The sequence below is a fragment of the Buteo buteo genome, chromosome 14 (assembly GCF_964188355.1).
Source record: "Buteo buteo chromosome 14, bButBut1.hap1.1, whole genome shotgun sequence".
NCBI lineage: Eukaryota > Metazoa > Chordata > Aves > Accipitriformes > Accipitridae > Buteo > Buteo buteo.
The window spans coordinates 28,780,724-28,806,556 of NC_134184.1; the positions used below are offsets into that span (position 1 = coordinate 28,780,724).

The 25,833-nt window shown below is 36.6% G+C and overlaps 1 protein-coding gene across 1 annotated transcript in view; it reads right to left on the minus strand.

The window, feature by feature from the left end:
* Positions 1–25,833, minus strand: part of VWA8 (von Willebrand factor A domain containing 8) — a 191,499-nt gene that overhangs the window by 123,138 nt on the left and 42,528 nt on the right. The window contains exons 9-14 of the mRNA XM_075046133.1: positions 23,890–23,994; positions 17,352–17,483; positions 15,880–16,014; positions 15,722–15,799; positions 9,342–9,502; positions 8,054–8,167 (exon numbers count right to left, since the gene is read on the minus strand). Of these exons, the coding sequence (XP_074902234.1) occupies positions 8,054–8,167; positions 9,342–9,502; positions 15,722–15,799; positions 15,880–16,014; positions 17,352–17,483; positions 23,890–23,994 (725 nt within the window). The remainder of the gene's footprint in view (positions 1–8,053; positions 8,168–9,341; positions 9,503–15,721; positions 15,800–15,879; positions 16,015–17,351; positions 17,484–23,889; positions 23,995–25,833) is intronic.

Below are 25,833 nucleotides of genomic sequence, written 5' to 3' on the forward strand. Positions count from 1 at the left end.
CTTCAAGGACATTGGAGGGTAGATCTCCTTTTGCTTTAATGTCTGTTTATCCACAAATTCATCTAATCCCTTTCTGAACTTCTTCATCCTATCTGCCTTCACAACTTCCTGCAGCAACACACGCACTGTCCATGGCTGTAATTATTATTATTATTTTTTAAATCTTTATGGAACCGACCTGCTAGCTTCAGTGTCCCCTAGTTCACACAGCAGGATTTGGTGACTAACAGTCTCTTAGACACCTGCCTATTTGATTCTGCTGAAGATAATGGGCGCTTACTGTGATCAACACAAACTTAAATATGTAACTTTTAGATGTGTGTGTTAGGGCAGTAGAAGACTGCTGCCTTGGTTTTTGGTATATTTGCCTTCTTCTCATCTTTTGTCTCCCTTATCTATGTAATATTATCACCTCTTTGGACTGGGAATTCATTGGTACTCATCAATCGGCACAATTGTGTGACATCTAGAAGCAGGAGAAATAATAGAGAGTAGCAAGTCAGATACAAACACTAGTCAAATTGTGCAAGGAGGGTCTGTTTTCAATAATTAATTTCACCATACTCTTATTAAAATAGGAGACATTAATTTGGAAAAAGCAAGTGAAATTTAATTAGACAGCTTATATTGCTAGATATGCCTGTTATCATGTAATTTTCCATATAAATTACTGCATTTGAAATCAGAACACTTGGAGGCAAGTATTCTTCCTGGTTAAACTGAGGGGCGAAACGATGGCATATAAGCAAGAAAATCTAAAGACAGACTATGACCATTAAACATAAACTAACAAATCTACTGCATAGTTGGCTCATCTGTTCATCACAACAATAAACCTGTGATACAACAGAGCGATTATAGCAAACAATCTCTTGTATCAAAGCAAACACAGGGGGTGGCATAAGTTATTCTCAGCTGAAAGTCATAAGCCTAGAAGCTACTCCCTGATTGATAAAAATAGAAATAGATGTCTGAAAACATCACATGAAAGAGGAACCAATGGGAATGTCACTGTCACTAAGCATAAAAGAAGGTCAGAGAACATTAGCCAACCTTATTATAGAAGAAAACATTTCCTAGATAGGATAAATACATATACTTCCAGACTTAGCTCCCCCCCGCATTGCTAAGAAGAAAAACAACCCTCCTCCAGAAATCCACCAAATTCAAAGGTCCGACCTGTTCCTTCTGCAACACTGTTAAGAGAACACAAGAAGCAGTCAGCTTTCCCTAGGAAAGGGAACACATTTCTCTTGTACCACCTCCACATCACTGCCTAACTTGAAGGGCATGGTTGGGAGAGCTGGGGAGGGCATGGGGAAACGTGGGAGGAGAGGAGGTGCAAAGTCAAGGCAAGCTAACTTGGTGATATCAGTTAAAGTCACTGACGACGTGCTCTCTCTAGACTTGGACGTATCACAACATCACTGCTGTAGATTTCTAGTTTGTAAACATGAATAAAACTATTTGGCTACTTCAAAAGCCTATTGTTTGGACTGATGTTTGCAATGTTGAAAATGTCAAGCTAAGTGTATTATTAAAACAAATGCCACAAATGACTCAATCCTGCAATGCTCTGAAAGTTGCCAGTTTCCATCAGCGCAACTGAAGAGCTTCGAAGTTGTTCCACTGTATTACAGATCGAGTCTCTAAAGGAATAGAATATGGAGCTCCTACATGGAGCTATATTTTATAAGACAGAAACCCTTGACATATTGTGTTCTTGGCAGATGAAGGTAAAGTAAGTGTGTCTTGTTAAAAATTTACACCTTTTAAATTAAGGAGCCTCAAACACAGTGGGAAGATTTGGTGTTAGTTGATTAATATGAAGAGTCTCTATCCTTCTGTCTATTAAATGTTTACTGACAACACAGATAGCAGAGCATTCTCCTGTCCTTCTTTTGACATCAGTGTTTAATTCCAACCAAGGATTACCGTCACTGCTCTCGAGAGGAAGATGAGAGCAGAGTCTGTTCAGGGTGATTTTAGGGAAAGATTTTCTTGTTATTGACACATGATTCTGAACAATTGATGCTTCTCCTAAAAATAAAAAAATAAATTTAAAAAAATGCAGAATGGCATTCCTAATGCCACCTTGCAAAACCAAACTATTTTTGGTTGTCTCCTCCTGTGACATGATTTAATAAATCTCATTTTCTATCAAATTTTGAGTTCAGAATTGTTATAATACTAGGACCACAATGACCTACTGTTGTTTTCTTGCTGTTTTTCTTAAATTTCACCACAGACTAAAATTAACAGATTACTTTATCTGACAATTCACTAAACTGGAAAAAAAAACAAACCACAACAAAAAATGAACTAAAAGCTAGAAAATGTAAGCAATTAAAAGCTTTTATTGCTTGCTAAATTCACTCCCTGCCACATTTTATATTTGTCTCATCTACTGTGTGTTCCCTTTCAACCTAATCGCATGGAAAAGAATCCACTGTCTGCAGGGCATTGAAACCACCCATGCATTATGAGTGACTTCTTTTCGCTTTTGAACAATCCTATTATATATCTGCTTCTAGGTTTTCCTATAATAGCTCCCTTTCTGCTCACCACACCAAGGACTTACCATCTCTGTGTGTGTGTGCATGTGTTGTGGGGAGGATTATCCACCCAAACAGGTTAAAATATTGCATCATAAGACAAACCAACACTTCACTGCTCGTCTTGTAAAGGCTGTGTGCTACCTCTACAGTATCTGTCTCGGTGAAGTAATGGATGATTACAGAAAAAATGCTGTGCAGAAATCTTGGATATGCACAGTACTTGAACACACTTTCTCTTAATCTCTGAACCTGTTCAGGAAAATGAATCATACAATCATTAAATGAATACGAAATCAGCAGCTATAATTTCCTTCTATGTAAGAGATCTTTAAGGACCATCTGTCACTTTCTCAAGGGCAGCTTTTTTTTTTCCTTCCCCTCAAACTCATAAACAAAACCACTTACTTTCCTCAAAAGAGTGAATGTCATCTTACTGTGACTGTTTGCTAACTTAACTGCACAGCCAAACTGGCACAAGAAAGAATAGAGGGAAAAGTACTCTGTGCCCACTGCTAGTTACCTTGCAGTTTATAGGCTTTCAGCAGGCCAAGGAGTATCCTAAAATCTCACAAGGGCAAATATACTGCTTTGCACTTGTCAGTCCTGACAGAGCTATTGCAGTCACCAGTCTGAAGCCCTTCTCAGAAAAATGCTAGTAGACATGACAGATGTAGAAATGTAACGAAATAATAGTGAACATCTAACTCAATGACAATAATTAACATCATTTAAAGTAAGAATATACTTTATTATCTCTTACAAAGGTAATAAAACTTTTAAATGAAGTTGTCCAAAAATATAATTTATAAATAATAGTGTTTTAACCTGCAAAACTTGAAAACAATCTGAAAACCAAACAATACTTTCTTCTTCCAGCACTGCTAATAACACTGCCATGGTTTAAGCATATTCACATTCTCTACTGTAATACCATTTACATTCGTTTACAGAGGCATGTGATTTCTTTAGAGCATAGTGTGATATGAAATACCATCCCTTTTTTTAACAAAAAACAACCTCTTGACTTACCAGGGTTGGAAATTAAGTGATGGACTGTGCAGTATTCTCCTCTCTATTCTACTACACATGAGTATTATTACTGTTGAAGCACTAAAAATTAAAGGCACTAAAACTGTGAAAAAATTATCTTTTTTTTTTTTTACTATCAAATATTTTCCTATAGGAGCATGAAAGCATAGTATAAACTGTACATTGCTTGTCTGAAGAAGGGATCCCCTAAAAGTTCTCCATTAATATCTCAGATTTTTCTCTTCTTAGAAATGGGATAAGTCTTTAGGTGTGTCAAATCCTTTTACAAATGCAGACAAAAAAAAAATGTTTACAGAAGTTTTGGCTCATTGGTTAGGAAGTTTTCTTTAAAATAGTTTTCTCTAAAATAGATGTAAATGGAAATTCTGTTTTAAAATTCCATTCACAAAGTACTGAGTCCAAGTAGTCCACTAAAAAGCATTACCAGTTTTTCTCTTGCATTATGAAAGACATATTTGTACTTATGTAACTTACAACAGCATCTGGCCACCTCATTAGCAAATCTTAAATTAAGGGGACAGAGTGTAACAGCGAGTTGTTTTGTATTTATGAATGATTAGAAGCAGCACAGAAGACAGAAACTGCAAACTATACTACCAGTAGTCACTACAATCAAGAACACTTATGCACAGCAAAGCTGACCCAAACGGGGCAGGGCAGGGGGAAGAAATATGTACTCCATGTTCTCAGTTTCTCAGAGACAGGGCAGTAAGGTATCAGTTCTTCTCCATCACAGCTGCCTTCCAGTCTCCAGCTATTGCTTTTTCTGAAATCCTGAAGATAGCCTTGCCCTCTCCTAATCTAATGATTTCCTAATGAAGCTTTTAGCTTCTTTCTTTCAAATTCCAGTCCTTCAGAAATACTAGTTTTTCTCTTGATCTTATATCTCCTCTGATTATGAGTATTTTCAGCTAATTCGTTTAGGTCCTGCCTCACTGCCTAGGCATTTAAAACTCTGTCGTGCACTTCCACTGAATCACTGATGTGCTTCTTGGTATGTTTTTTCCTCTTCCTCTGTTTCTCGTAAGAACTACATTTGTAAATGAGATTAGGTAGATAATAAAAAAGTTAATACCAAAGTTACTTTTGTAACTTAATATGTATTCTATGTACCATATTGATTCCCAATATAGAAATGAGAATCAAGGCTGAATGAGTGGGATTTAGGAAAAAAAAGAATAATCTCCGGATTCAAACAAAACTTGAAACCACTTTCCGTAGGGAACTCCCTTATTGGAAAATTTACAGTAGTCCTAATGTGTCACTTATCAAACATCTCTGATTCAGTCCCAGCAGCACTGCGAATGACAGCATATATTCTGCAAGCCTGGCAAAGAGCAACCGTACTGAAATTACTTCAGTCAAATCCAGTAAATCAGGATAAGTGAAGGTCTCTTTTTGTCTTACTGTAACATCAGAAATATAGCTAAAGCCACTAGCCGCAGCCATTGACACACAGTGAAAGAGACAGCATTTCTCATCAATATGGAAAGCATCTCCCTCCCAATCACGATTTAGAAGTAAGAATTTGCCCAGCCAATCTGCTAATAAATTCAAGGTACACCATATTCTATATAATATCTCCATAAGGCAATCTTTTGCAGGCAAATGCAGGATGGTTAGCACCATCGTGTTTTCTTGGTCTTTGATCAAATCAGCTGTCAGTACCCTAGATATCATTTAACGAGAAGGTATCTGGAGAGAAAGGCTAATTCTGCACAGCCATTCTAAAACACTGGAAGGTACTGAAGCTTGTGGTGACAGGTAAGTGCTGCTGAAAAGGATGAGTAGCAGGGAGGAATGCAGTCCTGCAATCAAAGAGCAACTATTGACATCGCATCCTGGAGCCAGTGAAAGGTAGCGATGTTTTCAGAACATGTAAGGGACCAAAACCAGGATGAGATCCTGGAACACCTTCAGTTCAAGGGCTGACGAGAACAGTGCCCTCTCTACAGAGGAGTGGTTCACTGACGCCAAAGAAGCCCATAGCCAAAACTGAAGAAGTGGAAACGTGTTTGCATTACTTTACCCTCGCTTCTTTTGAATAAGTCAGTACAGAAGAAAGTCAAACAAGGGCCAGCTTGAATGTTTCACCTAGGAGAAGGTGGGGTTCTCAGCACAATGGACTTCAGCTAATTCGGTACCAAGAATTTTCATCTGTATCCAAGATGGTGCTGAATGGTCACACTGAACTTCAAGATGCAAGAATGCCTACAGTGGGGTTTCTGTTTGTTTGTTTGTTAAGATCAAATACTAATCAGAAATGTATTCCTGTTTAAGACAACAGACACCCCTCATTTATGGATTAGAGGGTGAAAGCTCACTGTCAAATAGATAATTTAGAGTTTAGTGATTTACAATACACTATGTTGCAAAATATTAAGGTGGCCAGGTAAAAGCAGTACCTTATGATCTGAAGGAAAGGGGGACAGCCTTCCAAGGAAAGTCAAAAAAAGACTTTTGGAGCCTCCGAAGTAGTCAAAAGCAATGCACAATCAGCACTGAACAGTGGAACCAAAACATTACTCAGTGACACTGAAGGGAAGGAAAGAGTGTACAGAGGTGGCACAGTAAGAAGATGGGTCTGCAGAATAGTCATTAAAGAAGACAGCTTGGACAGTTCTCCTGGTCTAACAGATAATGAAGGTTATAAGGGAGTCCACTGCCAAAACACCCATAGTTAGAACAAAGAGGGAGACACAGAATCCACATATAAAGTTCTATTCTTGTAAGAGAGACTTGATCCAGGAAGAGGTGCAGTACTGAAGGTATGAATGTGTGATGAATTGCCTAGGTTTTTAGATTATAATGGCATGAACTACAGAGTACCATGTAGTGAGCAAAACAGCACGGCCACTGCCATTCTGCCTGAAAGCACCTTGGACAAGACCATGAACATGGAGCAGGGAGGAGACTTACACAATGACTAGATGTATTTTGAAGTACAAAGTACAATGCAAAGTTGGGATACCATCCAAGATGGATCCTTGGAGCTTTCTTGCTTCTCTTTTCAAATTCTGGGCTTAAAATCATGATAAAGAGAACACTTCCCTGATACAGAGTTCTTCACTCAAATAAAACAAAATGCAGGAAACGCCCATCTAGCTGAGTGTACGGCCTCAGCAGCACGGATACGATTTGCAACAAGTAGACTTAGATTACAGCATGCCTACAAAAAAAATCACAGAATCATAGAATGGTTTGGGTTGGAAGGGACCTTAAAGATCGTCTAGTTCCAACCCCCTGCCATGGGCAGGGACACCTTCCACTAGACCAGGTTGCTCCAAGCCCCATCCAACCTGGCCTCGAACACTTCCAGGGATGGGGCAGCCACAGCCTCTCTGGGCAACTTGTTCCAGTGCCTCACCACAGCGAAGAACTTCTTCCTTACATCCAATCTAAACCTACCCTCTTGTAGAGGGTATGGAAGACTTAAAATGAAGTTTGTTTTGTTGGTGGTTTTTTTTCCTAAAAAACCCACAGTATTTTGGATCAAAAGGGAAGCAGAAATAACAAAACAACCAGGCAGTAAAAGAAAAACAGCTTTTCTAAAGGGTGGACTACAAAGGAGGTCAAAGAAAAAGATCATATTCAGCGAGACAATTGAGAGAAACGGGGTGGCACATTGTGAATGCATCCCTACTATAACCAATAAGGTCTTTTCAAAGTTTGGGCACAAGCACACCCTGCAGTGTAAATACAAGCACAGGCATCTGACATAAAACTTCAGCTGTTTTTTCAGAGGTTAGAGCCATTTAAGAATCACAGTATGTTTAGCTCCTTATATATTACTGAATATTAGATTGCATTTGTTTTGATGTACACTCAACAATATCCCTCCCATTAACTAAAATTGGTCAGCAGTGTTTGACTATGCATCAAGTATGGTCTCAGAGGACTAGAAAATGTTTCTATCTGTGGAATGTTTCTAGCAGACAAGTGGAAGTGAAGAAACAAAAAGAATAAGCATAATGGGTCCCAACCCATCCTTAGGATTTCCTGCCCCATATTAGTTGTAAATTAAATACCAGCTTTCTAGCTAATGAGGCAAAAGAAAGTAACAAGTTGTATTTAACTTCAATTTAGCTTTATTTTCCAACACTCTTAATAAAATGTTCCAAAATAAAATATTATATACCTTTATAGCTATGTTTTTATGTACTTATAATTTGTCTTCAATTTCTAACTCCTTTTATTAAAGGATATTGAATGTTTTACTTTTAGTTCAAGCACTCTAAACAGGATATAATTTTCCCATGCCACAAAAAGAAAAAAGCTCATGAGGAAACTGACGTTTAAAATACATTTCTCTTAGTCATTAGAAGGTATCAATTTAATAGGGAAGCATTTTGCATGATCTTTTTTTTGGGGGGAGGGGGGTGGAGATTAAGCTCTTTGCAGGATGAAATGCTGTTTGCAATCTACAGTTGTAGCTGACACTTTACCTTTCCTGGAGTTTCTCATCAGAGATCTGTAATTCTTCTTTTAAGTTTTGGTATCTATCTTCCCTTAACAATCTGGTGCCGTCATAGAGAGTCAGTTCTCTGTCATGTATTAGTCTGTTTGAAAATAAAGAACAAGCTTTATCTAGCCTTTGATTACTTTTTAAAATACTTATATCAAATAACACTTTTATTTAAAAGCTACCTCAGTCAACACGGGTCATAGTAAAATGAAAAAGATGCGTCCAGGTGTGGAGGTAAAATAATATGCATAACTAAACAATTTCAGCCCATAGTCAGTTAGTCAACTTACTTTAAATAGAAATGGTAAGAAAATGAAAAAGAAAAAATTCTGTCTTAACAGTAGAGTGTGCATAAATGGCATGGAACAGCCATTTTGTTATACTTGTACCAAGTAATATACTTCTGTTTTGTTTCTTAAAGCAGTATATTTCGGTTGGCTTCAATGATTAACATACATACAGACCCAGTCTTTTTTTTTTATGCAGAAGTTGATTAGATACAACACATGCATATGTCAGAAGAAAAATCAGAAGGCAAAGCTAAATTGATTAAAAAGGGAAAAAACAGGCAAGCATAATTCTCTCTTCTGCCCTTCTGCTTATATATATAATAAAAGAAGGCACAAAATGTTTTTGCTACCATCTGCTTTTAAAGCTAGTGATGTCCTTTAAGTTTGCAAAAGACAGTACACGATGCAGGCACACAAAATAGCAGATAAACTTGACCTGACAGTAGAGATTATTATTAACATAGTATCTCCTATTACTACTTCTGTTCTGCTAAGTTTAATTTAGTTTTTATTGAATTATGAAATAATGTTTAGAAAGAGTTCTTTGCAATTAATATAAAGTATGCTTTTACATACAAATGTAACAATTGCATTTTATTTAGAAGAAGAATGCATTCAAGGTATTTTAAATATTTTCTGACACCTTGCATTTCAAAACATTGAGCAAATATTACTGATTTTTAGATTTCATATGTTTAGAGTAAAATCTAGCTCATTCTTCAATTCAGACTTACATTCTTTATTTACAAAGAGCTGAAATTTCCTACGTTATTATAGACTTCCAAAGAATTCCTTCTGCTTTTAAGTATGTAAAGACTGAACATTACATATTCTATGAAACGTCAATGCTCGGTTTGATCTTTACAGTATTCTTGAAGTTACAAAGTCATATTCACCAGAAGGAACTTAATTTCTCAGTATGCATGCACTCAATAAACAGATCACGTGCACCCAACTTATCCACGCTTACATCCTGACCTTTGAAGTACAGCTAGAGTGCCAGGGTTAATTCGATGAATGCCATCAAGAATAACAAGCCTTCCTTCCAGGGCAGCAGTAACAAGTGGCGATGGTCTCCAAGCAGTGTCTCCATTAGGAAGAGTATACCTTTGCTGTAGCAAATCTCTAGCCGTCATATCCTGTAAGTATCAATTCATCAGAAGAAGATATTTATGCTCTATTTCCTTCATCTACAGGTGCATGCTTTCTCCTTAAAAATCTGCATTCTGTTTTTCCTGAGAACGCACCCAAAGAAGATTAGCAGGAAATCTTCAATTACTTTTCCAAAGAGTATTAGAAACACACACGAATCTATACACACACTATGTTAAACAGTCTCTGGAAGTTCTAGACTTGCCAATATCACCTCTCTGAAACCAGAACAAAAGCCTTTCTTCCCCCCTTAAAGGTAATGCAAGCATATGACAACTTGTACACAGCTTTGTGTACAGAAGGGGGCAGCAATTTACACCTGGAACAAGAAAGAGTCACTTATTTCATATAGAAGTCACCTGAAAGAGCAAAGATTTCATCATTAATCTTGAACACAAACCAGCATGACATTCCACCTCTCAGCAGGAAAATGCAGTGAAAACACCGAAGAATAAAGGACAGAGTAAGAAGCCAGTAGCACACAAAATATCAAAAGTACATAGCATATCACAAAATAATGCTTAAGGGATAAATCAAAACCAAAGGCATCATCTAGCATATCCTCCAGCACACATATTTTAGATGTTCCATTGTAACAGGTAAGCACTAGAGCAACAAAGACACAACAGCCATTTTGTGACCTGGAAGATGAAATTCCTTCCTGAGGCTGCACTGTGAACACAACTTAACCTAAAATCAGATGAGAAAAATGTTTTTTATTGTAGCTGTAGCTTTTGCATATGTCCTTTTCACAACTATAAACCCTTTGAACTTTAAAGAATAAAAATAGAACACATTACGTCATATGGCCTGACTCATTTCCTCTTTCTACATTTCCTTAAAAGCCTTAAAATAACAGGACAAAGTCTGGTTCCTTCAGTGCTTCCACATTTGTATAATTTAAAGTCCCACATTCAAATTCACAAAACCAGACTGTGTTTATATTGTTGTATTTCTGGTTTTTACTGCTGTGTTTGCTCTTTTCTATTTTATTAATGAATTAGACTAAAACCAGAACGTGAAACATTTTTATCAAAGACAGAAAAATGTAAGTGTTTTTAGGACTTGCATCAGAAGTGTGCATTCAGTGGCTAGTAAACCCTCTGTAACTGAATATGTAACTAACGTACCTGGCAATTCACCTCTAGAGGAATGAAACATACAGTATGAATTGATTGGGAGCCTTCTATGCTATATAGAATGTCCATCTGTAATTCCAACAACCGCTTGAGAACCATGCATTAATCTTCTGAAGATGAACTCAGAAGTGTATTTTGCTGCAAAATATTTCCCGAAATATAAAATGAATGTTTATATCGTAATTTAAATGGCTGAATGAGATTCAATTTAGTGATGCATTAAAAAGAAGTATTATTTGTTAACACCTGCTCAGTTTCTGCAAGGGATTTGTTTTATGGCTAAGTACCTGCCCAGTGATTTATTGTTTCTATTTATTTACTCCAAACCAATTTTTAATATATGATATTAAAAATAAAACATTATGAGATAGAATGTTATAATACTCTAACACTAAAAATCCTTTCCTTTGGAGGGAAGGTAATAGAAGTATATGAATTAATTTTTTTTTCCCCTTATTTTGGGCAAAGCAACATTATATTGCCTTGTGAAACAAAATGCTTATTTTAATTTGTAACAGTCATTGTAACTTACGTGTTTTACATTGTGTTGTTTATTTTCTAAAATATCTTGTATACAGGAAAAAAGAAGTTCAGGAGAGGAAACAAGAAGGGTAACTTCAGTTCCACTCCCTTCAGCAACTATAGCAATAGAAGCCTCCAACCTAGCCATTTTTCGTGGCTCGCAGTGCTAATCATATTCTTGGCAATTATGAGGTGAAAAATCTATGTTTCCTGCTTTTCATGCCAATTTGGACTCATATTTTGTTAGTATTTCTCAAATAAAAAATTGGAAGGAATTTGTAAAAGAAAAATTATGAGGCCATGCAAAAAAAAAAAGAAAAAAAAAGAAATCCTAGAAACAAGAACATCACAGTACACAAACACTAGTGATGTGCTTAAAAGACTCTTTTTGCTGGGGAAGAAAAGGAGCAAGTTGCTGGAAAACTGTTATAATACCACTTTGAATATAACTTCCCCCCCCCCCCCCCCGAAGCTCTAGGGGGAGAAAATGTTTTCTTTTAAACAACTTAAACCAAAAGTTCCTTAGCTACAGTCCACAAGGAACTAGCTGGCTGCTGCTTCTCATTTGCTGTCACTTAATGGCATTAAGAGAACTTAAAAACAAACCTTTCCTAATCAGGATGAGTTTCCTTTGTCAGCAATTTGCCTACATGGAATTGCATATAATGAGAAATCCATATAATGATGTCAGATATCACAAATGAGACAGGAACTGTTCTCTGAGCCAACTGTTAGTATAAGAGATGGTCTATGCGCTCAAAAGGTTTGGGAAGTCTTGGTTTAGGTAAATTTGATTTTCATCTCACAACATAAAACCTTTTAGAGGGTTTTTTCAGTGAAATCAATATAAAGAGCTATGCCTTTTCACACTATTCAAGCCCTTAAATCAACTTCAGATGGAACGAATGATGAAGTAAATACTAAAACTAAAAGTAAACATTATATATATATATAAAAAAAAAAAAATCTAAGAATTCATTTCTTCACAGAGCCTGAAGAAAAACAGTACTATTGCTTCAGACCAAGATATATTACTTCAGACCCCACTACTTATTTTTGTGCCTGCAGAAATTATTGGAAAATAAAAATGAACCACAGGACAAATAAAAGCCTCCTTAATTTTAGAAATGGATTTAGGACAATATGGTGTGTCTCTCAAAAAAATCAAAAAGACGCTTTGTTCTGTCATTAAATTATCCTATTGCTTTGCTATGCAAAGTCCCTGATAAGTTATTACATATTTTAAGAAAAACAAATGGCATTCTTAAAATTTATTGGAAGACGTATAGTGCAGCTACATTCAATCTTTTTTTTTTTTAAATACACTGCTTCCTGTAAGAACTTTTGAGATTATGTAAGACATTGTACATAGGAAATGTCTATACACATAGATATACATCAGGATCTTACATAGACTTGTCTACACAGGAATTTACAGTGAACAACGAGCTCACAAGCAGTCATTTATTTGCCTTAGTGATACTGTTTGAGATCACCAAAAAGCCTCTCTATAAAAACCCTCTGCCCTTTGAACTTGATCAAACCCTGGTGAAACCAAAGGAAAGGTTCACTTCAGTGGGAAATACTTCAAACCCTCGGCTTAGATTTTATTTCTGTAGGAATTACAGATCCCTCTGCAAGAAAGACGTTTACTGAGTAGCTAATTTTACTGTCACCTCTTCTCATGTGTCTCCAAAAAGGAAGTCTTCTGCTCCTATTCAGCGAAGCCATACTTATTAAAGGTAGGATGCTGAAAAACAGTGGTCACATTTTTAACCAAATAATTGTCTAATTTTGCTGGTGAGTACCCAATATTGTATTGTGCGCAACAAAACCAGGGTTAAGGTGTGCCTGTCCTTGACCAGGTTTGTCAAGTTGCAAAAGTTAGTTTCCTGGGATGATTTAAAAATATGTTTACAGTGACAAGCGCAGAGAGAAGTACGCAGGCTAGCTGGACACACTCCGTTCCAGCTCAGAAACTACACACCTCTGTTACTATACCACTGTACAGAAGTTAATAGGCGCTGCTGGGAATCCAGGTATATTACATGAACATAACATTGCACTGATGAGGCGATGCAGCTTTGGAACCCAAATCTGCTCGCACCTGGCCACATTAAAGCCTAAGGAAAGGGCACAAGTCATCCGCCTGACTCCATCTACACAGACACAGTCTCAGAGACTGCGCCTTTATCAGCTGAAGCCACATAGGGGGAAGGAAAAGCAGCGGGATCCTGTCTGGGGAGGTTCTCAACAGTGCAGGAAAACATAAAATGGACTGTCGTTCTTTTTTCATCATCAGTAATATTTTTCTTTTCTATTTTCTCTCACTTTTTGTCTGTTTCAACCCTTCAACCTCACCACCCATTTCTGTCAGTGTCTCTCCCCACATGCCACTGTACTTCGAAATCCAAATCAGCTGCCACTGCCATTTCTTCCTTTGGAAGTCTCTGTGCTGCCTGGGAAAAAATTAAAGAAGCAAAAGGATGGAAGAAAGAGACCAATATATTGCATTAGATCTGATGCTAATGTTCCCCTGCAGCATTGCCAATTATCACTTATAACTGTAATTCCTGTGATATTTGGTATGTTTTGACTCACAAGGTCATGGGAGACTCTTGACTTCATATTTTATTTGAGAGGGTTTTCATTCCTCAAGGTTATGGAGAAAACCTTACATGTGTGATGTCTACTGTGAAAAGCTAGCAAGTTAATTAATTATACATTTAATCTTGTAATTTTTCGGTTTATGTCATGAGGTTAGAATATATCAAGATCTAAGACTGACAATTCTTTCCAAACACATACTGAGTGACCACTGGCTATGGGAGATCACTGTTAAGCATGACAGAGCTTAGGGTTTGCAAAAACCCGCTAGCACTGTGAGAAAGCCTGAAGCAGTTTCCAGATGAAATCAAAGAGAAAAACCCTAATGTACAGCAGCACCACTATACCATGTTCACCATACTCCAAGACAACTACAGGTCCAAAACCTTCATTTCACTTATTATTCTGCATGTCCAACCCTTCTGGAACCATTACTACCACTTCTATGATAATCTTTTTAAATACAAACTTTATATTTTACTCAGTAAAAACATTCACTCTGTCCTTACTTTTTCAATTACTGTAAATTTCTTCTTCCAGCTCATGAAAAATGCAGCTACAACAAGCTCCTAGCCACCACGTTCAAAGCCCAGGGACACCCTTACGACTTCTCCAGTTCTTCCTTCTTGTCGTTGTAGCCCATGACTGACATTTTACGGCATCTAAGTCAACTGCCTGTGCATGTCTCAAACAGTGTTAATGCACACTTCACCCCAAATTTATCTTTAAAGTCACATCTGTACTAAGACATAACATAAATATATGAGGTAAAATTAGGCTAAGGGCAGAAGAAGATTACTATCTGTTTGTTACAGCACTTTGTTATTAACAAAGTTAATATTCATTGAATGTAATATGTATATATTACATTTAAACACCAGCCCTCATTTTATATTTCTAGGATGAAACATTTTTGAACATGGAATGTTATCTTCTATCTCTACTACAACGCAGTCCCACCACAACTGGAGTAATCAGACTAAACAGAAATGTAAAAAAAGAAAAGGCACAGAATTTATAATATTGATTAAAATTACACATGTTAGGCATCAGAAAACATAAGCATGTAAGAGGGTATTAGGTGATCTTGACAAAGGAAACACCAAAAAACCCAGAAGAAAGATTAAGCCTATGGAACATGAGAAATAACTTTTAAAAAATTCCCTAGAAACATAAAACACATTATGTATTCTCTGTACAATAAATAAACTGTCTTCCATAATAATAAAAATATAGCGTTGATAATGGAGACTTCCATTATAAGATTAAACAGCATATGCACAAAGAAAAAAAAAAAAAGAAAAAAAGAAAAAGAAAAAGAACAACAAAAGGTCTTCCGGAGGTATTCAACATGCATGAATTACCAGTGGTCACCACTCTGACCTAAAGGCAGGAAACATACTTCAAAAGGGAAAAAAAATCCAAAAGGGAGAAGACACAAAAGACAAAGTTTTCTTCATGACACTCAGTCATGCCATATCACAGAATGAGTTGTCAATTCTCTGCGGCTAGGAGAAAGACCACCATGTTAAATGATTCTCCTTACATTTTATTTAGATTACCTCTTTCACATTCACAATGAAGTCAAAATCAAAGGAAAGCAGTATCAGGGCTAGTATATCTGTAATAACACTGTACTACCTATATTGCTGCACAGTACCCCCTCTGTTTAGGCCTGCAATAAGAAGACATTTCAGATGAGCATTCTAACAGAGAGAGTAAAAAATGCTCTATAATCATCAGAAAACTTTGCTGTCTTTGAAATCTTTGCTATCCTTTGTTTCTTTTAACCCATATCGGTGATTATACAGCTGTATATGAACACAGCTGCAGCTTTCAAAATCACTGAGAGAGAGAGAGAGAATATACACAAAGAATCGACATCTGTGTATTTTAGATCACATTTAAAGCATGATCATCAGCAGATAGTTTACTTACCTGGTACAGCATGATAGGTTCTATGCTGTATCCCAGTATATCAGCAAACTCCTTAGCAATAACCGTTTTGCCACAGCCCTAAAAAGTTAAAAAATATGAACTAGATTACATTCTAAGGAACATGGGGAAGGAGGGAGAAAAGAAATTTAAATTCTTACTTTTCCTCCAATTAAGCACATATCTTTAACCATATGGGATTGCATCATTTCTGCCAACAGTTGATTATGGCTGGAAGTCCTTATGAAAGTATCTGATCGAGGATGCTTTTTTAACAGCCCAGTCCCAGCTGGAACCTATAAGGGGGGGGGGGGAAAAAAAAAGCTAAATAAGCTATATGTGATAACTCCAGGCTTTGTATGGACTGGATTATGCTTTGCCAAAACTACTGTAACGTTTTGCTGATGATTGTCAGCCATCAAACTTAAATCTTTCACTTAAAAACATTCAATCATATAATTTCTAATAGACAACTTCCTTTACACCTCCTTCACCCACTCTTCATGAAAGAGTAACAAAATGTGAACCAATTAACCAATTCAATTACAGCATTGGGATCTACAAAGAACTTGAGGCTGTTTGTGCTAGAGACAAGATATAAAAATCACCAATATTTATTGCTCATCAGAGGAACATGGAAGAGAAAGAGCAATTTGTATTACGAAGATCTGAGGGAGCTACTTTGACCAGAACTTCAGAGAGGTTTAATCGTTCCCCATGCTAAGGCACTAGCTCTATTTCCACTTCCCGTTCTAGTCTGGGAACTGTTTCATCTGCACACTCCTTATGCTCTCCTGTTCCCAAAGAGACATTCTGCAGACCTATTTTCAGAAGGTATCACCTACATATCAAATGAAAGCAAAAATCTTCCCTTCAGAAAAGAGCTGAATCAAGTCCCTACAGACTTACCTTTTTCTGATAAATTCCCATTTGCTGCTGTTCCTCTTTTCACTTTGTCATGGTACAAACTCTGAGGACACTCCTCACCAGTGTTAATATGACCTCTGACTCCCACTAATTCACCTCCTTTACAGAGTCTCTAGACTCTCCAAATTCAAGATTAACTTCAAATTCTCAGATCAGCATCTGCTTCCTGACTAAGACCTTATTTCACCACCTAGCAGGTCATAAACTTCATTGGAAGAAACTCAAACTAATCATATTTGATGTGATTACTTTTGTTCCATTTTCCCAACATCCTGTGTCAGAACATTACGAAGCACTCATTAGATTTTATTTGAAGTGCAAAGACAGACGATTGTTTTTATCAAAAGAAAAAGGGAAAACAGCACCAAGAGCATTGTAAGTACACTCTGTTACTCTAATCCAATAAAAAAATATGAATTTAGAGGCTTTTCTTTCATCCATTCTTTAGGGTTTTTTTTAACACAAGAAACTTAAATGAATCACATGTTGGAAAGTATTTTACCTAGAGATAGTATCTTGTGTATCCATAATCTAATATTCCAGTATCTAAATGATTTTCTAATAAATATCATGTGTTGCTCTACTAAAAAATATTCAGTGCAAATAAGTTTTAGTATCAAGTGTAAGTGCCAAATTCTCGTTGAGATGAAAACAAGTTAATGATATCTAAAAACATATATAGCTTGATGAATATATAAATTCATACCTGGAATGTCACTTCTTTTTCACCAATCTGGACAGTTACATCAGCCTTGAAGGGTTTGTTTCCATGTACATTCTCTACTTTTGTAATCCTTCTGGGAACCAAGTGGCTTTCTGAATCTTGAAGCTCAAAACGCTGTAGAATTAGGGGATGGAGGAAATTAATTATTAAATACAGCTTTCCAGCTTTTAAAACTGTTCCTTCTGAAAACAAGGCCAGAAGTATATTCAAGATTAATTGTTTGTGAAATCCTAAATCCATCTACTTCACTTCAAATTTTACTTCACATACCTGTGTTTACGTTCTTGATGGCCTATATATTTTACATTTAAAACCAAAGCAAAAAGATTGTATACCATCTACTTATTCTGACTGTACTGACAGATGTAAACTGAAAATGTCATATGGTGACTTTGCCAGGTCCTAGCCTGACAGACCAAAATAATAAGAGAAACAGATGATAGCCTTTAGCATGTGTAATAATAGATCACCTATCTCTGCAGGTCATTTTAACCAATTGCAGATTTAAACATCTGGCTACCAATAAAAATAACCATCAAACATTATGTTTACTTAGCTCCGAAGCCTTATCAAACAATGAAAATTGAGGACAACCTATACAAATTAAGCCTTCAGCGTGTTCTGGGTATATCAAGGACAAAAACCAGGACATTTGGTTTTCCAACCCTCTTTTCAGCGTTATATTCTCTATTTTATGCTGTATATAGAAAACATGAAAAACATTTTAAAAATCCTTTAAAAAGTCTGTTTTGTTGGGGAAGGGGAAGTCATATCAGGTGGGGTTATGCACAAAAAAGCCACTATCTGAAATTACTGAACTCATAGATCCATTTTATTCAACAGAGTGAAAGCTGAGTAAACAAGGGAAAAAGGAGTATTATCCAGCTCCTTAGAATTCTTAGAAAAAAAGATTTTTTTTAAACAGAATTCACTAATATAAAATAATTCTTGAAAAGCATTTAGTTTTATTACTACTAGGATTCACAGCACTGCCTATTAAAGTTCAGAAAGAAAACTGAGATGCATTCATACAAACACTTTGGCTCTTCATCACTTTGTAAATTCCCATTCTGGAACAAAAGCCTACAAAAATTTCATTTTTAACCATAAATGTGCTTTAGTAAAGGGCTGCACCAAATTATATTCTTATTGTAACAGCTGCGTCTACTTCAGATACCATTAAACGTTTAAACAACAACAGAGGACAGGAGTGCCTACTGAGTAGTATCTCAAACTGTGATTCTACAAAATGCTCCAACTATGATTCTGTGAAATGAACTACAGATGTTCTCACTCTTAAGTTCACTAGTAAATTGTAATATTCTTACGAAGTTAATGGCATTTTGGATAGGGCCAAAGCTGCTCATACACAAAATTGCAAACTGCTTGTACACTAAAATCCCTTAATCAAATACCAACAAAAGAAAATAACTGTGAGCAAGCAAGATTATCTGCACCAGCAGCCTCTGTATCAAGCAAGGAGGATTTGGAGACAGCAGCAGCAAACCTTGTACACAAAGATCTTGTGAGTCTAAAATTTCTAAGCTGTTTTTTGCTTTGGGTTTTTTGGGGTTTTGTTTTGGTTTGTTTGGGGGGTTTTTTTCCTGCAAATATTGCTGAGAGTCTGCAGCTAGCCTTTTAGACCGTCAGTTAGGACAGTGAAAGAGGACCATCTATCTGTGTGCAGATCGTTACTGAATTTATACAACTTGAATTCATCTAACTGAATTTATACAGTTTGGATTCATCACATGTAAGCACGGAGATGCCGCTGAACTGCATAATGTAGTAATTAAACAAGGTACCACACTTATACCTGGACAGGAGCAGCAAACAAAAATGTTTGTGGCTTTCAGAGCAAGACTCATCTCTTTGACGCAGATCTTCATTTAGAATTATGATAGCTAGATATGGAATCAGAGAGTGGCATGAAATGGATGTACAATACATTAAACATATTTCTGCCTAAGCCAGAAGCAACTTCCTCTATATAAAGTCCAAGTTGATAGCTGCAAAGGAAAAAAAGTCTTGAAAGGACAACCGATTGAGCACATTCACTATCAGAAAGTTTGGGAGATACTTGGAGAGCCAGAATTGGGCAGCTTCATTGCCTCAGACTCAAGAGGAAAGAACAAAGGAAAGACTAGCCCCCAAAACCAAGGGAAGTGGTTTGGCAGTCCGTAATCATCAGGCCACATTCTGCATGCCTAGAAACATGAGAGAAAAGGCAAACTGTAAAAATGAGAAAAAAGGAAGAAGAGGAATTCTGACCACTTGGAAGTATCTAATGATAAGTAATGTCTCAGCACAGAAACTGCTCACAGGAACACAGAGCTTAAATGAGACGTATTTGCAGATAACCGCTATGCTGAACCCACAAGACAGCCAAGCTATCCAAAAGAGGTATCGAAAGGCAACCAATCTTTCTTGAAGATTTTCTGCATGGCAAGGAAAGAGAATTTTTCAAGGAACAAGAGCACCGAACTGTTTCACAAGAAGCAAAATATGAACTGCAAGTGCAAGATGGGATAGATCGGTTAAGTATGAAGGACAGATTCCACTACAATGGTATGTACTGGCACTAAGACCATTCATTAATGCAAAACTCCAAAGATTATAGATTCCTTTGGGGGAATAAAAGAGAAACAAATCCTTCCTTAGACCAAAATTTGCAACAGAAATATCTCAGAAGTGTACAGAACTGTCTAGACAAGAAGAAGATTCCAGTTTTCTGAACTATTAGCCCACTCTCTATGAGAGAGTGTCTATGTAGTCTGAAGACTCCCTACTGTGAGGCAGGGAAAGTTTTCAAGGAGGAGGTCAGGTAAGATTAAAGGGGGTGTGCAAATAATACAAAAATGAATCAAAGGGAACAAATAAGCTTTTATTTGATATAAGATCAAGACAGTAAACACAGAATTAATCAAGGCATGAAAAAAAATCAAAGAAAAATTCTAGAAGGTTCTTAGAGTGAAGTTAAACACTTGGATAGCAGGCTAAAAGGGACTTCCTCATTTATTAAGACAAATGTGATCTACATATTTTTTCTAAAAATCTGATGGGAAGATTCTCTTGATTAGAAGGTAATAAAAAAACCCAACCAAACAACACTGGGCGTTTCCAACACTGGGAAAAAAGGGCATGTAAAAGGCATGTGAGAATTAAAAAAGCAAACCCAAAATCTCTGATGAATCTGAAGTAAAATACTAAAAGCTTATGGAACAATGAAGAAATAAGTATAGAACAGCTCGAGTCTCTTATGAGCCACCAAACTCAGCCTAAATGAAGATGACCAGTTTTATAAATGCCTATCAATAGTATACAGGAAAGAAAACTTCAATACTGTGGGAGACATCATATGTGGTTAAGCTTATTGTTTGGGAATGTTTACCTGGAGGCTGTTTTCCTTGAAATCAGTGATTTCTCTATATCTAAATTTTCTAGAGAAAAAGCCTAAATAAATTTTTACTTAATTTTTGCGATCATATTTCAAATGTTCATCTGTCAGTCAAAATAATTTGTCATGCCAATATTTCATGCAAGTACAGAATAATTTTAAAGGCCAGAATTCAAACCAAGTCATATTTTCTTTTGCAAGATCTTCTAAGTTTAAGATCTTCTTTAAGAATCAGAATAGAAATTGGCATAGGTTCCAGAGTGCAGAAACTTCAAATAAAGGTACACAAAGGCACATCATTCTCAAGTTTATTTTGGTACTTCTGTCCTGTCTGTTGCAAGCTAATGAACTAATGAATGCTGCAAACTGTAGCCCTTGTACAAATGTTCTGTATGATCAGCAACTCTCAAGATCACTGCTGATGCCGGATTAGTGTGCAATCCATAAACACTTCTTTTGATCCTAACTAGTTTGACACAAGGAGCCACATTTGTATCAAATAGAAAAGTTGGTTGATAGACAGAGTTAAACCTACGACAGGTTTTAACTCCAGCTAGATCCACTCAACAAGAGATTTGCATTTCAAAGCATCTTTACACATCCAAGACTAACACCATAATGATCTACTTCCACTCACAGGGAGGGTACAAGTCAATATTTCACATTAATTCATTATTGAGAATAAGAATTACAAGGAATACCTAGGTCTTGGTGGAGTCTCAGTGAGCAAGGAGGCACATAAGAAGAAGATTTGCCCAAGTTGAAGATAATGTTTGGGAAGACAGTGCCTGAAGAATATGATTTCTTCAAGAAATATGTACAGGGTCTAACAGCTGCCAAAACTAGCTGTTTAGCCTAACCGCTGGCTATCCCACTTCCCAGCTGCGACACCTCACTGGAAGGGAAGACACCCTGAAATTAAGATAAGTTATCGGCTAGATTACTACTTCCCCATATCTGTCTCCAAGTCTGATGCCTAAACTTTACATTTTATTACATGAAATTTATTTTCATTTTCTTTAGATGTCAGCTGATGTCAAGAAGTGATTCAATTCAAACAAATTAACCCATCAATTGCAAATACACTTCAAGTATTTATTTTTTTCAACTCTCAATACGTCCTAGTTCAGATTAGTATTTCCTAACTGTATTGTGTTACACAGAGAGAAGTATTCAGTGGTAAATATTAGCTGGACACTCTTTGGAAATCTGTAGGAAGGCAGAGTAAGAAATCACCTTGCTTCTGCCAGACTCCTCTCTCTCACATTTCTTATGGAATAGAAAAAAATAATTTCTTATCCATGTTTAATACCGTACTGGTGCTGCTATTACTATAATATCATTATAAACAGGTGTTGCCCAGTACAACCAGTTATTTTCGGTATTCCTTAAGGTTTGCTGCTTAACAAGACTTGTTGTTTGCAAATAGAATAAAATTCCTAATAATACTACACATACTTGTTGACATAATGGGACAAGTTTGTATAAGTAGTGATGAGGAAGAGTATCAAAAAAAGGAAAATTAACACAGAAAAATTTAAATACTTCATTATAATTTACAAGTAGACCATCGCTGAGAAAGGAGGTTTTACTAGTCAAACCAACCTGTCTTACACAGGAAGCCAAAGAATGCACAACACTTAAAATCAAATAAAAGAAATGGAAAATGGAGGAAGCTGATCGTAGTGAACATTCACCATCTATAACTGATAGGGGAAAAAAAAATGACACAAAGGATTTAAAATAAAGGCATGTTAAGAACAGAAGTGACTGTTACTGCTCTGCTAACAGATAGAAGTCTGTATTTCCACCCAGACCACGGTTCTTATGGGCAACTTCAATCACCCTGACATGTGGTGGAAGGGCAACACAGCACGACACAATGAATCCAGATTTCTGAGGCTGCCTGGAATAACGTCTCAACACAGGTGCTGCACTGGCGAGGCAGGAGTGATGCACAGACAGCTCCTGCTATTCACAAACAAGGAGAAATTGGTTGTGGATGTGGCAATCAACAGCAGCCTTGGCTGTAGCAACCATGAAATAATGGAGTTCAAAATCCTGAGGGGGAGTGATGAAGGCAAGTAACATTGACTACAGATCCTGCATTTCAGGCCAGATTGGCTTATTCAGAGAAATGGTAGGTAGGACCCCACAGGAGGCAGCTTTGAAGGTTCATGAAAGCTAGCAGGTCATTCAGGACAACATCCTTCAAATGCAAAGACTGTCCATGCCAAAACTCAGGAAGACAAGTAGGAGACCAGGTCATTTATACAGGGAATAGAGGACTGAGCTCCAATGCAAAAAGGCCACATATGGGAGGTGTCAGCTACAAACATTCATTTCCCTGACATGTAGGCTCAACTTTAGGAAAAAAAATTCACTAGTTACAAAGTTGGTTATTTCTAAATACACATGTACAAATAATTTCTAGTTTTCAGGACTGAAAGAGCTGGGTAAGATGCTCTAGGTCGCGAACACTAATTTTCAACAACATACATAACTCCTACAACATATTCAAAGATGAAAGAAAGTCGGCACTGTGATGAAGTTTTAAAAGGATAAATGGAATAACCCAGCATAATTATAGGCTTTAAAAGCTATTATTAAATATGGATAAAACAACAAAACAGATCTGACCAACAACAAGCAACAAAAGGCTAACACAGACCAAAACCAGAGACTAATATAATCCATAATGATACTATACTGAATGTATTTTGTGCATGTGATCTCTATTGTCATTTTAATATGTCCTCTTAGAAGTCAAATGCCAGAGGTATTTTTAAAGCATTTGACTACCTTAACCATATAAGTAGCTACTTTCAAATTAATTAACCACTTACATAAGGAGGGGTTTTCTGTAGTCTGGAACGGAGGTCTAAATATTCTACAGAACACAGAGGTTTCACCTTTCACTATAACGAAATCTACAAGCTTATGAAGTTCGGGTTTTTTTTTTAAATACTGTTTTAGCATCAGCAATAATTTACTGTAAACCATTAAGTACACCATTTAGTTTACTTAAGATTTCTTCTTTTTACAGAAGCAGTGAAGTAACATTAGTCAGGAGAACTACTGTCATAATCCATCACTCCCTGGAATTATATGTGCAATACTTACTTTTAATGCATCTTTGACTGCAGTCCTGCCTTCCTTTCCAAGGAAAACATTATAGGGATAAAGCCGGTCAATAACATGCTGGACTGACATCATAGGAAAGGAATCCTAATTCAAATTTAAAAATACAAATTAAAAAAAAATTATTGGCTCATTCTACCATCAGCTATTAACCTGAAAATCCTACATAGTTCAGAAAATAAAACTGTAGGAGCAATATACAAATGACCACTACATGAAGTATTCAATCAAATGTCAAAACAGGCACTTCTCAGGTGCAATTCATTGTAATATAAATGTCTAAAGTAGATTAGAAGAACTATGTCCTAAAATTTACTTTATTTCCTCTGCATAAATGGAAGCTACAGTGACTGGCTCAGATACCTAAAGACATTTAAGGTTAGGAGAGATACATCTCACCACAGGTAACCGAGTTTCATAGTACTACTAGAAAAGAATCAATACGACAAGAAGTCTATATTACAATAATGATCTACTTGTTCACAGCAATTTCTATTATTTAATTGTGATTCCATTACATTGTACAGATTCTACTTAACAAATAAATTCCTAGAAATTTCTGAACAGTTTGATCAAAACAGTTTTGTTTTGAAATGAGTTCCTAAGTATGCTTGCACTTTATACACAAAATTGAAAAAACCTTTTTTTTTTTACTGTCGTCTTGTTAGTTTTAAGTACTAACTCTTTTGTCATTTGCTGCCTGAACTAGACAAAGATTCAATTATTTTGCTGCAGTAATAGAGAAAGAAATGGAAGTGCATTTACGAATACTCAAGAAACATATGCATAAAAACTTTAATGGTGGAAAAACGTGTTTCTAAACACCTAAAGTAATGCTTGATTGTTTGTTTTAAAAAAGACTTGCAAATTTTTAAGGACTACTTGTGCATAAACACTAGTGAAAAACAGTCAGTGAACTGGCACTACTTTTTTAAGCCTTCATCAAAATAAGTAAAAAGTAAATAATGTAATTCACATAAAATCAACTGATTTTCAGTTATACACTTGGAATTACATAGGCACCCAACTGAAAGAAGAGTTGCTTAGAAATTACATCAGGAGATGCATATTTTATGAAATTGTGCTGGTTTGGGCTGGAATAGAGTTAATTTTTTCCATAGTAGCTGGTATGGGACTATGTTTTGGATTTGTGCTGAAAACAGCGTTGATAATGCCGAGATATTTTAGCTATTGCTGAGCAGTGCTTACCCAGAGCCAAGGGCTTTGCTGCTTCTCCCGCCATCCCACCAGTGAGCAGGCTGGGGGGCACAAGGAGTTAGAGGGGACACAGCCAGGACAGCTGACCCCAGCTGACCCAAGGAATATTCCAGACCATAAATAAGTCATGCTCAGCATGTAACGCTGGGGAAGAAGGAGGAAGGGGGGATGTTGGGAGTGATGGCGTCTGTCTTCCCAAGTCGCTGTCAGGTGTGATGGAGCCCTGCTGTCCTGGAGATGCTGAACGTCTGCCTGCCCGTGGGAAGTGGGGAATGAATTCCTTGGTTTGCTTTGCTTGCATGCACGGCTTTTGCTTTACCTATTAAACTGTCTTTATCTCAGCCCACGAGTTTTCTCACTTTGACCCTTCTGATTCTCTCCCCCGTCCCACTGTGAGGGAGGTGAGTGAGCGGCTCTGTGGGGCTGAGTTGCCAGCTGGGGTTAAACCACGACAGAAATGCATAATTTAATTCATACTTATAATCGGTAATACTATTTATAATGTTCCACATTAAGAAAAGATCAGTAAAAATAAACCACTTAAGGCACTGTAGTAAATGTACTGCTTAAAGGATCAGGGAGCCCTTTACTGCATTTTAAAAGCCCTCTGTTTATATGTAAAGACATAACATATAATTTGTCCACTTTATCTCAAATTAATAATAATTACAATCATTGTGTATGACATTAGCCTCTTCAGAACAGCAC